The 14,916-nt window shown below is 45.4% G+C and overlaps 1 protein-coding gene across 1 annotated transcript; it reads left to right on the top strand.

The window, feature by feature from the left end:
• Positions 1-8,063: 8,063 nt before the first annotated feature.
• Positions 8,064-10,315, top strand: LOC307028413 (E3 ubiquitin-protein ligase TRIM39-like; the record flags this gene model as incomplete). Its single annotated transcript, XM_079663406.1, has 1 exon — positions 8,064-10,315. One exon carries the CDS (start codon positions 8,064-8,066, stop codon positions 9,708-9,710), a length of 1,647 nt encoding a protein of 548 aa, XP_079519532.1. The 3' UTR covers positions 9,711-10,315.
• Positions 10,316-14,916: the final 4,601 nt, after the last annotated feature.

Here is a 14,916-nt window from a genome sequence, read left to right as displayed (position 1 = left end):
CGTCGCGGGAGCCTTCGCCGACGCCGCGCCCCTACGTCGCACGGCTGTGTCGACAGGCCTTCACCTATCATACTCGAGCACCACATCTTCTCCAAGGGCGAATGGAGGCGAGCCAGGCTGAAAGACCACCCCCGGGCGTTAATCACCATCTCGATGGACATGCCAGTCGGGCCGAGGGATGGCACCAGCAACCGGGGCTCGGCCGACGGAGCTCGAATATCCGCCGTCGCAGACACTGGCGCGCAGTCGGACCTTTGGTCTCTGGAGGAGTTCCTGGCCTGCGGTTTCGCGCGGGACGACCTGCGACCCGTCAGCCTCAGCCTGTTGGCCGCCAACCGCTCCCCTATAGCCATCGAGGGAGCGTTCTTCGCTAGGCTCTCGACGACCTGCAGCGGGGGCCGTACTACATCCTGCCGTTCCATGGTATATGTGAGCAGCTCAGTCCGGGCCATGTACCTCTCCTACGAGTCGTTGCTCAACCTCGGCCTCTTGCCCATTAACTTCCCGTCGGACGACGTTGCAAGGGGGCCCAAGGACAGGCGTAGCCCTGACACGGCTGACACGCCAGTCCAGCCCCTGTCCATCAATGCGACGAGGTCAACCAACGGCGGCTGCGTGGGGCCAAGTGACCCCGGGGACGCCCAATGCTCATGTCCTCAGCGCACGGTCCCCCCGGCGCGCCCCGCAGCACTGCCGTTCCCTTGTACGCCAGAGAACAATAACCGGATGAAAGGTTGGCTACTCGGGAGATATGCCTCGTCGACATTCAATACTTGCCCCCATCGGGCACTACCATGCATGGAGGGGCCGCCTATCGAGATGCACGTGGACCCCGCAGCTACGCCTAAGGCATGCCACACCGCGGCTACGGTGCCTCTACACTGGCAGCGGAGGGTTCACGATGACCTCCTGCGGGACGAAGCCCTTGGGGTCATTGAACGCGTGCCGTACGGCGAGCCGGTGACGTGGTGCCATCGTATGGTAGTCACACGGAAGCACGACGGTTCCCCCCGCAGGACCGTGGACCTCTCCCCCCTCAACAAGTTCTGCCAACGTGAGACCTTCGCCACTGAGTCCCCGTTCCACCTCGCACGCCGCGTCCCGAAGGGCACCTGGAAGACCGTCACGGACGCCTGGAACGGCTACCACAGTGTTCCCCTGCGTGAGTCGGATCGCCACCTCACTACCTTCATCACGCCCTTCGGCCGTTGGCGCTACACCAGGGCACCACAGGGTTTCCTGTCGTCAGGGGATGGCTACAACCGTCGGTTTGACGCCGTCCTCTCGGACTATGAACGCAAGGAACGTTGTGTGGATGACACCATCCACTATGACACCGACCTGGAGCAACACTGGTGGAGGACCATCGACTTCCTGACGCGTGTCGGCCGATCGGGGATCGTGCTGAATCCGGACAAGCTTCAGTTCGCGGAGAGGTGCGTCGACTTCGCTGGCTTCAGGGTGTCGGAATCTACCATCGAACCGCTCCCAAAATACTTGGACGCCATCCGGGACTTCCCCACCCCAGGCTCCACGACGGACATCAGGAGTTGGTTCGGCCTTGTCAACCAGGTGGCTAACTACGCCCAGTTGCGTGACACGATGGCTCCATTTAAGCCGTTCCTCAGCCCACGCTGTGCGTTCCTATGGTCCCCCGTTCTGGAGGAGGCCTTCCAGACGTCCAAGCAAGCCATAATGGAGGCCATCCGCGAGGGCGTGGAGATCTACGACATGCAGAAGCGTACCTGCCTCCGCCCTGACTGGTCCATGCGTGGCATTGGCTACTTCCTGCTCCAGCAACATTGTCACTGTGCCTCGGGCATACCGGACTGCTGTCCAGGAGGGTGGAGGGTCACCCTCGCGGGCTCGCGTTTCCTGTCCCCTGCGGAGCAGCGCTATGCAGCCGTCGAGGGAGAGGCCCTAGCTGTGGCATGGGGCCTGGAACAGACGCGGTACTTCACGCAGGGGTCCGACAACCTCGTCGTGGTCACCGACCATAAGCCGTTGGTGAAAATCTTTGGCGACCGTACGCTGGATGAGATCACAAACTCGCGTCTGTTTAGACTGAAGCAGCGCACCCTCCCATGGCGCTTCGACATTGTGCATCTGCCTGGCAAGAGCAACTATGCCGCTGATGCCACGTCGAGGCATCCTTCCCCCTCGGGTTCAGCGAACGGCCTCTCATTGGGGCTGCCGAGCGGGCCTGACGCCATGGAGTCAGCACTCATGGCCTCCATCCGCGACGACGCACGGGAGCTCGGAGCCGTCTCTTGGCCCCTCCTCGCACGGGAAACAGCGGCTGATGGATGCCTCGGCCACCTCCTCCAACTCATCGAGCAAGAGGGTGGGATTGACGTTAACGACCCTGCCCTGGCGAGTCTGTCATCGGTCTGTGAGTCCGTCTACGCCCAGGACGGCGTCCTGCTCTATCGGGACCGCGTCGTGGTTCCCCCATCCCTCCGTGGGAGGGTCCTTCGGCATCTCCATGCCGCTCACCAGGGGACCTCAGCCATGGGGCAGCATGCCCGAGCCATAGTTTACTGGCCCGGGATGTCCGGGGACATTCAGGCCACCAGGGACGGGTGTGCAGACTGCAACCGCAATGCTCCGTCACAGGCGGCTACACCCCCCCGGCCGTCCCCACCCCCGTCCACGCCATTCGAGGCGGTGTTTGCTGACTTCTTCGACTATGGGGGCCGTCACTACCTAGTTGTCGGGGATCGGCTCTCGGGCTGGGTAGAGGTCCTGAGCTCTACGGCGGGTACTGCCCTGGCGGGCTCAGCTGGCCTGGTCCAACACCTCCGGTCGTTCTTCGCCACCTTCGGCGTACCGGAGGAGCTCTCGAGCGACGGTGGTCCGGAATTCAAGGCGAGCCACACCGAGGACTTCCTCCGCTTATGGCACGTCGAACACCGTGTGTCTTCCGTTAGCTTTCCGCAGTCGAATGGGAGGGCGGAGGTTGCGGTTAAGACTGCTAAGCGCCTCTTGATGTCCAACACCGGCCCGTCGGGCAGCCTTGATCAGGACCGCTTCCTGCGCGCTATGCTGCAGTTGCGTAACACGCCTGACCCCGACTGCGACCTCTCGCCAGCACAGATCATCTTCGGCCGCCCACTTCGTGGCTCGCTCTCCTTCGTGAACCGCCTCGAGAAGTTCTCGAACCCGCATATCCGCCTGCTATGGCGCGAGGCATGGGCGGCGAAGGAGGACGCCCTTCGGACCCGTATGTCCCGTACCACCGAGTCTCTGGGGACTCACTCGAGACCGCTCCGCCCATTGGCACTCGGCGAAAGGGTATTCCTCCAGAACCAGCAAGGCCCGAGCCCCCACAAATGGGACAGGTCGGGGATCGTGGTGGAGTCGCCGGGCCACGACCAGTATCGGGTCAGGGTTGACGGTTCGGGACGTCTGACACTGCGCAACCGGCGGTTCCTCCGTGCCTACACGCCGGCCACACCCTGCGCCCGCGAGCGGTCGGCTGCGCCGTCGTCGCCGCCCGCTGCCCTGGGTCATCAGCCCCCACCTATCCACCCGGGCTGGGCGACGCCCCAGGGGATTGCTCAGCGGCCTGCTGTCGGGCCCCGCGACTCGGCTATTGGCGCTTCCCCACCGACGCCTGCTGATGGGGCGTCCTCTGACCTCGCTGTTCCTACGGGTGCCTTCCTGGGTGCACCGCTCCCGGTGCCGCAGTCGCCGCCGACGCTGCCCCAGCCGACTCGGCCGGGCCGCTTGAGGAGGCCGCCTGCACGTTACGAGCCCGAGTCTGGCAGCTGGATACGGGATGTAGACCGTTAACCTATTCCGGCCCATAGCTTTCCGGTCTGGGGGGGATGAAGAGTTTATCGCCGGCCACTAGAGGGCAGTGTCACTGCTGTCGCTGCCCGGTTATGCCGTGCTCTGACCCGGAAGTGCCGAGCGGCCATTTTAGTTCAAACATTGTTCATGCACTCTGCCTCGAGTTGAGACGTTCGTCCACTCATTCATGTAAGACTGTTTCCACTATTATATTATACCATATATTATACTATATATATATTATACTATTATACTACTATACTCTGTTTCGTGGTATATATTTGTGTTGATTGAATTGCATGGATGTAATACTTTGTCAGCTTATCTTGCTGCATTATTCTGTTTTAGGGTGTCGTCATCCTTGTCAATAAATCACCGAAACTGACATTGAGGAGTGTGTTTCTTCAACACTGGAAAGAGGAGAGCTTACACGTCTAACTCAGGAAACGAAAGTTATGTTATTGAGAGAGGCAGCCACACTGCAGTCGAGACTAGTCTCTGTTTCTGTCTAAAGAAAATACAAACTGAGTTCATCAGATCTTTCTCAACAACACAGCAGAGTCTCTGTCAAACACTGGTGAGTAGGCCTACAGCTGATTATATTTACACTGTCAACAAGCAGGATTAACACAAAAGTTCAGCTCTACTCAGACGAAAACTCCACCCTTTACGTCCAACTTGTTTTTCTCTAACAACATAACCAGTATATGACATAGAGTCCACTTTAAACAGTCTCTTTATATCAACTCTAAGTACTTTAGTAACTTGAAACTGAATCTCTGTTGTGAGGAGTTTTGATTCACTTCTGCTCTCCTGCTCTTATTACATTTTGCTGATCACTTCCTACATAATGCTTTCACCCATTTCCTCTAGCTCAGGTGTGGCCAACCCGCGGCTCTCGAGCCGCATGCGGCTCTTTGCCTAGTTTCATGCGGCTCTTCAGTTCATATCGAGTTGTATATGTGTGAATTTGGGGGAGAGACACTGACTCCTGACTAGTGTTGCACGGTGTACCGATACTTGAAAGGTATACCGCGATACCCTGCCGTTAAAAACATTACAATTCCTCCGTTTCATTAGTATCGGTACTTTAAGAATGACGGGGGAAAGTACTCCGGTGAGAATGCGCCGTTTTATTAAGAGCCGTGTGTGTTCAGCGCTCTGATTCCAATCCCTGCACTGCAGCCGTGCCTGCAGTCCCGCCCCTCTCAAGCACCCTCAAGTGCCTCCCCTCTCTCGTGCACGCGCTAGCTACCAGAGCATGTGAGAAAACGAGAAGCATGGCTGCAAGTGGGAGTGCAACTGCCGCTGCGCCTCGGCTTGTTGACAAAAAAGACGCCAGAAGCGACATTTTGATGTATTTTAGCTATATCTCTGACAGTGAGGTCAAGCCTACGGACACCACGAGGCCTGTCTGTAAGACATGTATTAATTGTATTTAATAAGAATTCTTGTCATTTATTTTATTTATTGTTCTCATTGTTTAAAAGTTTGCGTTATGGTTCTGGTTCTGGTGTGAAATAAAGCACACTAATTACATTTAAGACTGTTTCCCTTTTTTAAAGAAAAGTATCGAAAAATAATTGGAATCGTAATTCTTGACTTGGTATCGAAACCAAAATGTTGGTATCGTGACAACGCTACTCCTGACAGTTAAACCTGATATTTAGTAGGTCTGTTAAGTATTGAATGCTGATCATTCTGACGTAATTTGGCCGGTCAAAGTTGTTTGGGCTCGTATAAAATCGCTCCGTTACTTTCGTCCCGGCTCTCCCTAAGTGTGTACAGGACTGTCTCAGAAAATTAGAATATTGTGATAAAGTTCTTTATTTTCTGTAATGCAATTAAAAAAACAAAAATGTCATACATTCTGGATTCATTACAAATCAACTGAAATATTGCAAGCCTTTTATTATTTTAATATTGCTGATTATGGCATACAGCTTAAGAAAACTCAAAAATCCTATCTCAAAAAATTAGAATAGTTCATCAGACCAAGTAAAAAAAAAAGATTTATAACAGCAAAACACAATCAAACATTTGAAAATGTCCATTAATGCACTCAGTACTTGGTTGGGAATCCTTTTGCACGGATTACTGCATCAATGCGGCGTGGCATGGAGGCAATCAGCCTGTGGCATTGCTGAGGTGTTATGGATGCCCAGGATGCTTCAATAGCGGCCTTTAGCTCATTAGCATTGTTGGGTCTGGTGTCTTTCAGCTTCTTCTTCACAATACCCCACATATTCTCTATGGGGTTCAGGTCAGGGGAATTTGCAGGCCAATCGAGGACAGTAATGCCATGGTCAGTACACCAGTTACTGGTGGTTTTGGCACTGTGGGCAGGTGCCAGATCATGCTGGAAAATGAATTCCTCATCTCCATAGAGCTTTTCAGCAGACGGAAGCATGTAGTGCTCTAAAATCTCTTGGTACACAGCTGCATTTACTCTGGGCTTGATGAAACACAGTGGACCAACACCAGCAGCTGACATGGCTCCCCAAACCATCGCTGACTGTGGGAACTTCACACTGGATTTCAAGCAACTTGGATTTTGCTCCTCTCCAGCCTTTCTCCAGACTCTGGCGCCTTGACTTCCAAATGAAATACAAAACTTGCTTTCGTCTGAAAAGAGGACTTTGGACCACTGTGCAACTGTCCAGTGCTTCTTTTCCTTAGCCCAAGTCAGACGCCTCTTCCGTTGTCTTGAGTTCAGAAGTGGCTTGACCATGGGAATACGGCTATTGTAGCCCATTTCCCGGACACGTCTGTGAACAGTGACTTTTGATACCTGGACTCCAGCTTCAGTCCACTGTCTTTGAAGCTCCCCCAAATTCTGGAAGCGACTCTTCTTCACAATGCTGTTAAGGCTGCGGTCATCTCTCTTGGTTGTGCAGCGTTTCCTGCCACATTTCCCCCTTCCAACAGACTTTTTGTGGATGTGCTTTGAAACTGCACTCTGTGAACAGCTTGCTCTTTGAGAAATGTCTTTTTGTGTCTTACCCTCCTGATGGAGGGTGTCAATGACGGTCCTCTGGACAGCAGTCAGATCAGCAGTCTTCCCCATACTTGTGATTTAGTTTACTGAACCAAGCTGAGTGTTTTTCAAGGCTCAGGAAACCCTTGCAGGTGTTTCGAGTTAATTAGACGATTCAAGTGATTCGTTGAACACCCTACTAGTATACTTTTTCATGATATTCTAATATTTAGAGATAGGATATTTGAGTTTTCTTAAGCTGTATGCCATAATCAGCAATATTAAAATAATAAAAGGCTTGCAATATTTCAGTTGATTTGTAATGAATCCAGAATGTATGACATTTTTGTTTTTTTAATTGCATTACAGAAAATAAAGAACTTTATCACAATATTCTAATTTTCTGAGACAGTCCTGTATGTGTGGTGTCAGGTGTCAGTATGAGAGGATGACAGCGCGTCTAATTTTGATGTGGCCCAAGAGCCAATCACAATAATACCTGGATGCTGAGAACCAATCACCTTTGAGGGGGGGAAAACCTATCGTTGATGAAACACTATCCAGTGTTTCCCCTACCATTGTCTTGGAGGGGCGCCAACAGAGCCCCGCGCCCCCCCTGAAATTCAAGGTGTTTAAAAAATATATAGCCTATATATACATTTTAAAAAAAATATATATATAGCACCAAATTACAAATAATCTATAACTACTGTCGATTTTCACATTGAACATGTGCTCTTTTATTAAATAAACTAAACGCTTTCATTTTAAGTTGTGAGTTTAGTGTTTTTACCCTAAGAAACACTGATGCATTAATCAATAACAATAATCCACAGCTTCTCTCTCTGCTCCAGAGGATTTAAAAAATATATATCCCAATGCCACAAAAATGCATCAGTGACGTGGTTGAAATCTTTTCTCCAGAAAATAAAAAACTGAAACAAGCGGTATCAGTGACTGTGTGTTTGATGTGGCTCTTTGCAGTAACATAGAAAAAATGTGGCTCTTAACCTCTGAATGGTTGGCCACCCCTGCTCTAGCTGTTTAAAAATAAAACATTTCCATTAGAGAAACAGTTGGAGGCTTTTAATTTGATGCAGCTAGAGGAAATGAATGGTTATGGTCACACAGTTAGAAGAGCAGTGTTATTTTTCAATAAAGAAATAATCGACAAAAACTATATTTTCATTGCTGTCTGGTTGCTCATGCTTCTTTCTTTAAAACAATATATAATATGAATTGATGATTGATGTTTCAAATGTTTTTTATTGTCTTTCTTGTGTGTATAGATATGGCTTCTGCAAGCTACCTGCCACCTGAAGATCAGTTTGTCTGCTCCATCTGTTTGGATGTGTTCACTGATCCAGTCGCCACATCATGTGGACACAACTTCTGTAAAGACTGTATCACTGAACACTGGGATAGAAGTGACAGGTGCCAGTGTCCCATGTGTAAAGAGGCTTTTAATACAAGACCAGATTTGAGGGTTAACACGTTCATCTCTGAGATGGTGGCTCAGTTCAGACAGTCGGCTCAACAGAAAGCCAGCAGCAGCAGCTCAGAGCAACAAGTCTTCAAACCAGGAGAAGTTCCCTGTGACGTCTGCACTGAAACCAAACTGAAGGCCCTGAAGTCCTGCCTGGTGTGTCTGACCTCCTACTGTGAGACTCACCTGGAGCCTCATCTGACAAAGTCAGGTCTGAAAAGACATCAGCTGATCGACCCTGTGGAGAACCTGGAAGACAGGATGTGTCTGAAGCACGATAAACCTCTGGAGCTGTTCTGTAAGACCGACCAGACATGTGTCTGCATGCTCTGCACTGTTTCAGACCACAAGATGCATGATGTGGTTCCTCTGAAAGAAGGATATGAAGGTAAAAAGGCAGCGCTGGGAAAGAAAGAGGCTAGAATTCAGGAAATGATCCGGAAGAGACGACTGAAGATTGAGGAGATCAAACACTCAGTGGACCTCAGTAAGGAAGAAGCATACAGAGAGAAAGCAGAAGGAGTTCAGGTCTTTACTGCTCTGAAGGAGTCTGTTGAGAGAAACCTGAATGAGTTCATCCAAACAATAGAAGGGAAGCAGAACATGAGAATGAAACGGGCTGAAGACTTCATCAAAGAACTGGAACAGGAAATCTCTGAGCTGAAGAAGAGAAGCTCTGTGGCGGAGCATCTCTCACGGTCTGAAGACCACCTCCACGTTCTCCAGGGTGTCCAGTCCCTAAACATCCAACACCCATCACCCACCAAGGACTGGACAAAGGTCAGCATCCCTCCATCATCATATGAAGGGACTGTGGTGAGAGCTGTGGTTCAGCTGGAGGAGACTTTCAGCCAAGAGGTGAAGAAGCTGCTTGAAGCTGAGCTGAAGAGGGTCCAGAGGTATGCAGTGGATGTGACTCTTGATCCTGATACAGCACATCCTCAACTCATCCTGTCTGTTGATGGAAAACAAGTCAGCGATGGTGATGTAATTAACAATCTCCCAGACAACCCAGAGAGGATTTCTAAATGTAGTTGTGTTTTAGGAAAGCAGAATTTCTCTTCAGGCAGATTTTACTTTGAGGTTCAAGTTAAAAGAAAGGCCGACTGGGATTTAGGAGTGGTCAGAGAGTCGATCAACAGGAAAGAAGCGATCAAACTGAGCCCAGCACATGGTTTCTGGACTATACATTTGAGAAATGGAAATGAGTACAAAGCTCTTTCTGGTCCGTCAGTCCTTCTCTCTCTGAAGTCTCGGCCTCAGAAGGTGGGGGTGTTTGTGGATTATGAGGAGGGTCTGGTCTCCTTTTATGACGTAGATGCTGCAGCTCTTATCTACTCCTTCACTGGCTGCTCCTTCACTGAGAAACTCTACCCATACTTCTATCCTGGTGCTAAATGTGGCCGTAAAAACTCTGCACCTCTGATCATCTCTCCCGTCAGAGTCACCTAATCACTCATCTCATTTAATGTGTTGATTTGTTTTCATTCAAGGGAACAAACATCGATATTTAGAGTATTTTCTACAAAATAAGTTTAATGTGGTGAATGATTTACATATGGTTTAGATTCTGTATACAACACATACGTGGATTCATTAATCTACTCAACAATCAAATAATGATCTCAACACTTTATCGTAACACATATAGAAAATATCTATGAACGTTGGATAAAGCTTTATTCATTTTAACTTTTAAAAAAGAGGTTGTTTCTAATGACGCCAAATTTGTCAAGCTATAGTTAGAATTGATAAGAACATTAAATGTTTTATATTTAATTGTGTCATGAAGTTTCATTTAAGAGAAAGGCTTATACATGCCTCTACTGTGTATTAAATACAATATCTGTAATAGTTATAGTGATAGAAAAATGAAGCTAAATAATATGATAAATCCTCATTTGTGTCAAAAACGGTTTGGTTAATAACTGTTTACTTGTATATTTACATGCCAGGTGTTATATTGATTACTGGTCAAATGGCTTATGAATGAAAGACATCTGTAAATATGTGATTGTGAGTTAAAAACATTAAAATAAACTGCATGTTGAACACAAGTTCTGAAGTTTTAACTCATCATGCATACACAAAACCCTCTTTTTCTTATACTTTGAAAAAATGCCTTTTCAAATGATTTCCCTCCCAGCACATTTTTATAATCACTGAACTCAACAAGAACTCAATGTGAAACGGATTAAATATGTTGTCTTTCATCCAAGATAACAATCTTCACAAGCACAATTTTAAATCAAAAATCAATATACTCATTTCAAGGTCACTGGTCTTTGTTGTTTGTGTGAGTAATGTGTTCAGTGTTATTTCAGATGACAGGAAACAAGTCTTAAAAACACAATAGGAAAACTTGATGGGTCTCCGTATGTCAAGGATCAAAACAAATCTATAAATCAGGCAAGATTTTAAAAAACATGGCAAATAGCCTTTTATTATATTTTATATTTCAGTGGTTCAAATCTCAGTATACAGTATATATATTTTAAGGTAAGCAGGATTACATGTTAGCTGATTTTAGATTCTAAACAACAATAACTGCTGTTTTATGTGTTGTTCGAAGTTATGCATGAAACATCTCCTAACATTTTCATAAGGCCTTTCAAGCCAGATTTTAAAAAAGTCAGTAAATGGTATTGCAAAAATAGTACTCTGCTATTTAATGCAAACTTAACAGGATAATACCTTATAGACCTCAGCACTGAGTTCATTGTGTTTTTGTTGCTGTTGTTGTACTACACTATAATGACACACTTCCACCACTTCCTGGTGTTATGGCACAGAGTGTCCACTGGATGGAGCACAACACAAAGGAAAGATAAATGGAGTCACTGTACTGTAAACCAAACACTGATGAGGAGACAGAGTTTGTGTTAAACATGTACAGGATAACCTCTCATCATGACCAAGGACAAATGGGTTTTTCCAATGGTGGTCGATGTAATAGTTCAACTATGACCATGCTACCTGCATATGTCTTTGTCAAGAGATTTTAGTTGGTGGCAAAAAATAAGCCTGATGTTACAACAGTTTACATTTTTCTAACAACCCTAAAAATGCTTAAAGGCATCCATCAATGATCCTAATTAACCAGGAAGATTTTTTGGGCTAAGGGTAGCAAGTGATATGAAGTATTCTTACACTTCTGCTTCTCATAGAGTGCCTACAGAGCTCAGTGATTCGCTTTAACAAAATAAACTCATCTATAGGTACAGCAACATCTTCAACTCTAAAGGTTGAGAATCTAAATCCCTCTAAAAAGAGCTGCAGTAACAGGTAGTAGTTGAAAGGAATAAGACACATTGGTTTCTCTCAAAAGGAACCTAAAACTAACTGAGTTCATCAGGTTGGTAACACTTTATATTAAGGTACACAAATTCACCGTCAATTAGTTGTTAATTAACATGCATATTGCAGTATATTGGCGCTTTAGTAATCATTATAAAACACTTATTAATTCCTTATTCTACATGACCGTAATCTACAAGTAATAGGTCATTAGTTGAGAGTTTTTCCTCAATAGAGTGCCACAGTGACGCGTCCTAAAACCCAGAAGTACGTTTCTTCCGGTTCCCTCGAAAAAAAACAATGCAATTTCTCCATAGGATTTTGGAAAATAGCTCGAAATAAGGTCTGTGGTTGAAACACATTTAAGAGACGGATCACGTTTTGTTCAGTCGGATCATCTCCACATGTCTACCCTACTTTTATAATTTTCTAATCATAAATCTATTGATCATAATTAAATCTATCGATTAGATTTATGATTCGAAAATTATAAAAAAGGTTAGTAAGTGCCTTTTTAACTTTTTTTATAGTTTCACTCCGTTTGAATGTCAGATAAGTCAATAAAGGAGCATGGCTGCTCATTCCCTGGCTCTCAAAAGAGTTTGGCTGGCTGTTTAATCTATGTTCACACTGAGACAGTAAAACACATAGGGAGAACAGTACAGCTATTGTGTAAGTACATACACGCAGGTCACACAGTATGATCACAAATACATAAACTGTTGAAAATCAGTTTTTGTTAAAAAGTACAGGCTGCATATGTGTTCTCAGCCTTGGAGAAACTTGACATGTTTTGGGATGTGTCTGAACCTCTCTTTAGTTGTTCATTAATAAAACAGATATTTCAACTTGAGCCTACTTTGTTCATGTACTGTTGAGGTTAATTTCAGTAGTTGTGTGCTATCATGTATTTACAAAGTGTGAAAAGGAGGCAACTTTAGAATAGGGAACCTGTTCAGGTCAATTAGAGTCAAATTACTAGCTTATTGGTTAGGAACAAGACTTGACTTTAAAATAGGGAACATATCCTTAGATAGAAATACCTAATTTTGAGTTATTTTTACTTAATTAACACTTATAGTACCATGTCTTGTTACATAAGAACAGATCATATTTGTTAAGTTTTATTATGGGAGAATTACTATTCTTGTGGTACAACTGCCTTATTAGGCCCATATTGAGCAGAGCATATTAAGACCAAACCTCATGTACAACAACTTCCTTACTTGCAATAAGTAAGCACTAATTAGAGGGTTATTGAGGATACACTCTCAACTAATGGCCTATTACTTGTAGGATATGTAGAATAAGGCATTAATAATTGTTTTATAATGACTAATAAAGAGCCAATATACTGCTAATATGCATGTTAATTAACAACTAGTTGATGGTGAAATTGTGTACCTTAATATAAAGTGTTACCCAATATAATATTTTGATTCTCCTCTGTCGGAATAAATAATATACTATAGCCTATGAATTTTGATTGATGCAGCCATCCGACAACTTTCCTCTGTGGAAACTCAGCCTCTGGGCGGGGCATTAACTTTGGCATCAGTTCACTGACATTTAACAACTGGTTTGTTTGGAGATGTCTGAACGATAAAGGAAGTGTTAGGCCTGTGTAGACTGCAAACAGTATTACAACATGTTTTTCGTCCTACTTTCAATAAGCACACATTGCATTGGTTATGTATCATCATTAGCGATTATCAGACTCAGAGTTTGTATTCTAAACTCATCTAGTTGGCAAAGCTTTTTGTTAATTGGTCCAGATGTGGGGACATCAAATGATCAGACTATCAAAGCTCCCTGCAACACGTAGACCTGTAACAATACAAGTCGACTAAACTGGTCTGTGATTTGAATCGGTAAACAGTTTCCTTGTTTGTTTGTTTTTTAAATGACCAGTACACACAATTGGAATCAGAAATTCACATATTAAAAACGTCAAATTTAAACTGGAACAGTATCCCCTTTTGCTTTTAAGCCAGGGAAAATATGCACGTCACTTTAACCCTTGTGTTGTGTTCGGGACTCCCGTGACCCGTTTCAAGTTCAAATTATATAATAACTACGCACTAGTTTTTTTTATCGGAACAAGGCTTCATGATATCCTCCACAACAGCCATATAAACACTACAAAACGGATTTTTACAATTTTAGCTAAGTTTGAAGGTCTCAAATAAAAAAGTGTATAATTTGGTGTTCGGGTCTGGGAAGACCCAGCAGCATTGTTTTGAGTGACTCGGGGTCAAATTTGGCCCAATCAAGATTCATCTTTGACTTTAGACACCCCACCCCCTTCATCCACTGTAACAATAATTGTCAGTCTATTAAGTCTATTATCGTCAGATAACATTATTATCCACTGTCTGCACTATAAGGAATATAATGAGCGAATATAATCAAAAGTCTTACTTAAATATGTGGTGTGATGTGTTTTGGGGCCATAAAATACAAGTACAACTGGATTGTACAGTTGTGAATGCACAATAAGTTAGTTATGATGTAGTTAAAACAATATTTTCTTAGCTTAATGAGGGAATTTAACATGTTGTTATGTTTCCTAACAACCTCATCAATCGAGACCCAATATCTCACGAGGAAAAAGTGAGAACAGGATAACATGATTGCTTTAATTCAGGCAACAAAATGCCATAATGATCCATAAGGGATGCTGCCTGAGAGAAAACACTCGTCTTCCTTGTTATCATGACCACTAATGTTACATATTCAATGTCTAAAAGGCCTTTAGTTCATTTGATTGTATATAGATTTCTGTTTCATAGTGGATACATATTGTACTTGTTGTACATTTGATGAAGGTATGTTGTCTACATTACTAATCATAATAATAAAACATGTCCCAGAAGCTGCAGAGTTTGGGTTTAGAGATGGAAAGGAGACCGGCTGAGGTCGATCTGAGGGACCGTTGGTGTTGGTAGGGCGGTGAGGAGGTCAGTGAGGTAGGGGGGGGGGCTTTGTAAGTAAGGAGCAGTATTTTGTAGTTGATGCGGTGGGAGACGGGAAACCAGTATAGTCCAAGTTCAAGTTCTACAATGGAAATAAGTCTTTAACTATGTAGATTATGTCATCCATGACATTTTACTGACATGTGTTTCAAATAAATGTAACTGAAAACGTTCATCATAATAAAGATTAGAAACAGCTTTGACACACCTCACTCCTCACACATGTAAAGCACCACCTTTGCTTCCTAACTATCAGAGAACACCTGGTATTTCTCAATACCCATGCAGATCAGAGGGAGGGAACAAACCAGCAGACAGTGAGAGGAGGAGCTACAGTGGAAAGAGGAGAGCTTACACGTCACACACAAGAAACGAAAGTTATGTTA

This window comes from Notothenia rossii (assembly GCF_949606895.1).
Source record: "Notothenia rossii genome assembly, chromosome: 1".
Classification (NCBI taxonomy): Eukaryota; Metazoa; Chordata; class Actinopteri; order Perciformes; family Nototheniidae; genus Notothenia; species Notothenia rossii.
The sequence above is the reverse complement of the archived record's forward strand: the minus strand, read 5'-3'. Positions and strand labels throughout refer to the sequence as shown.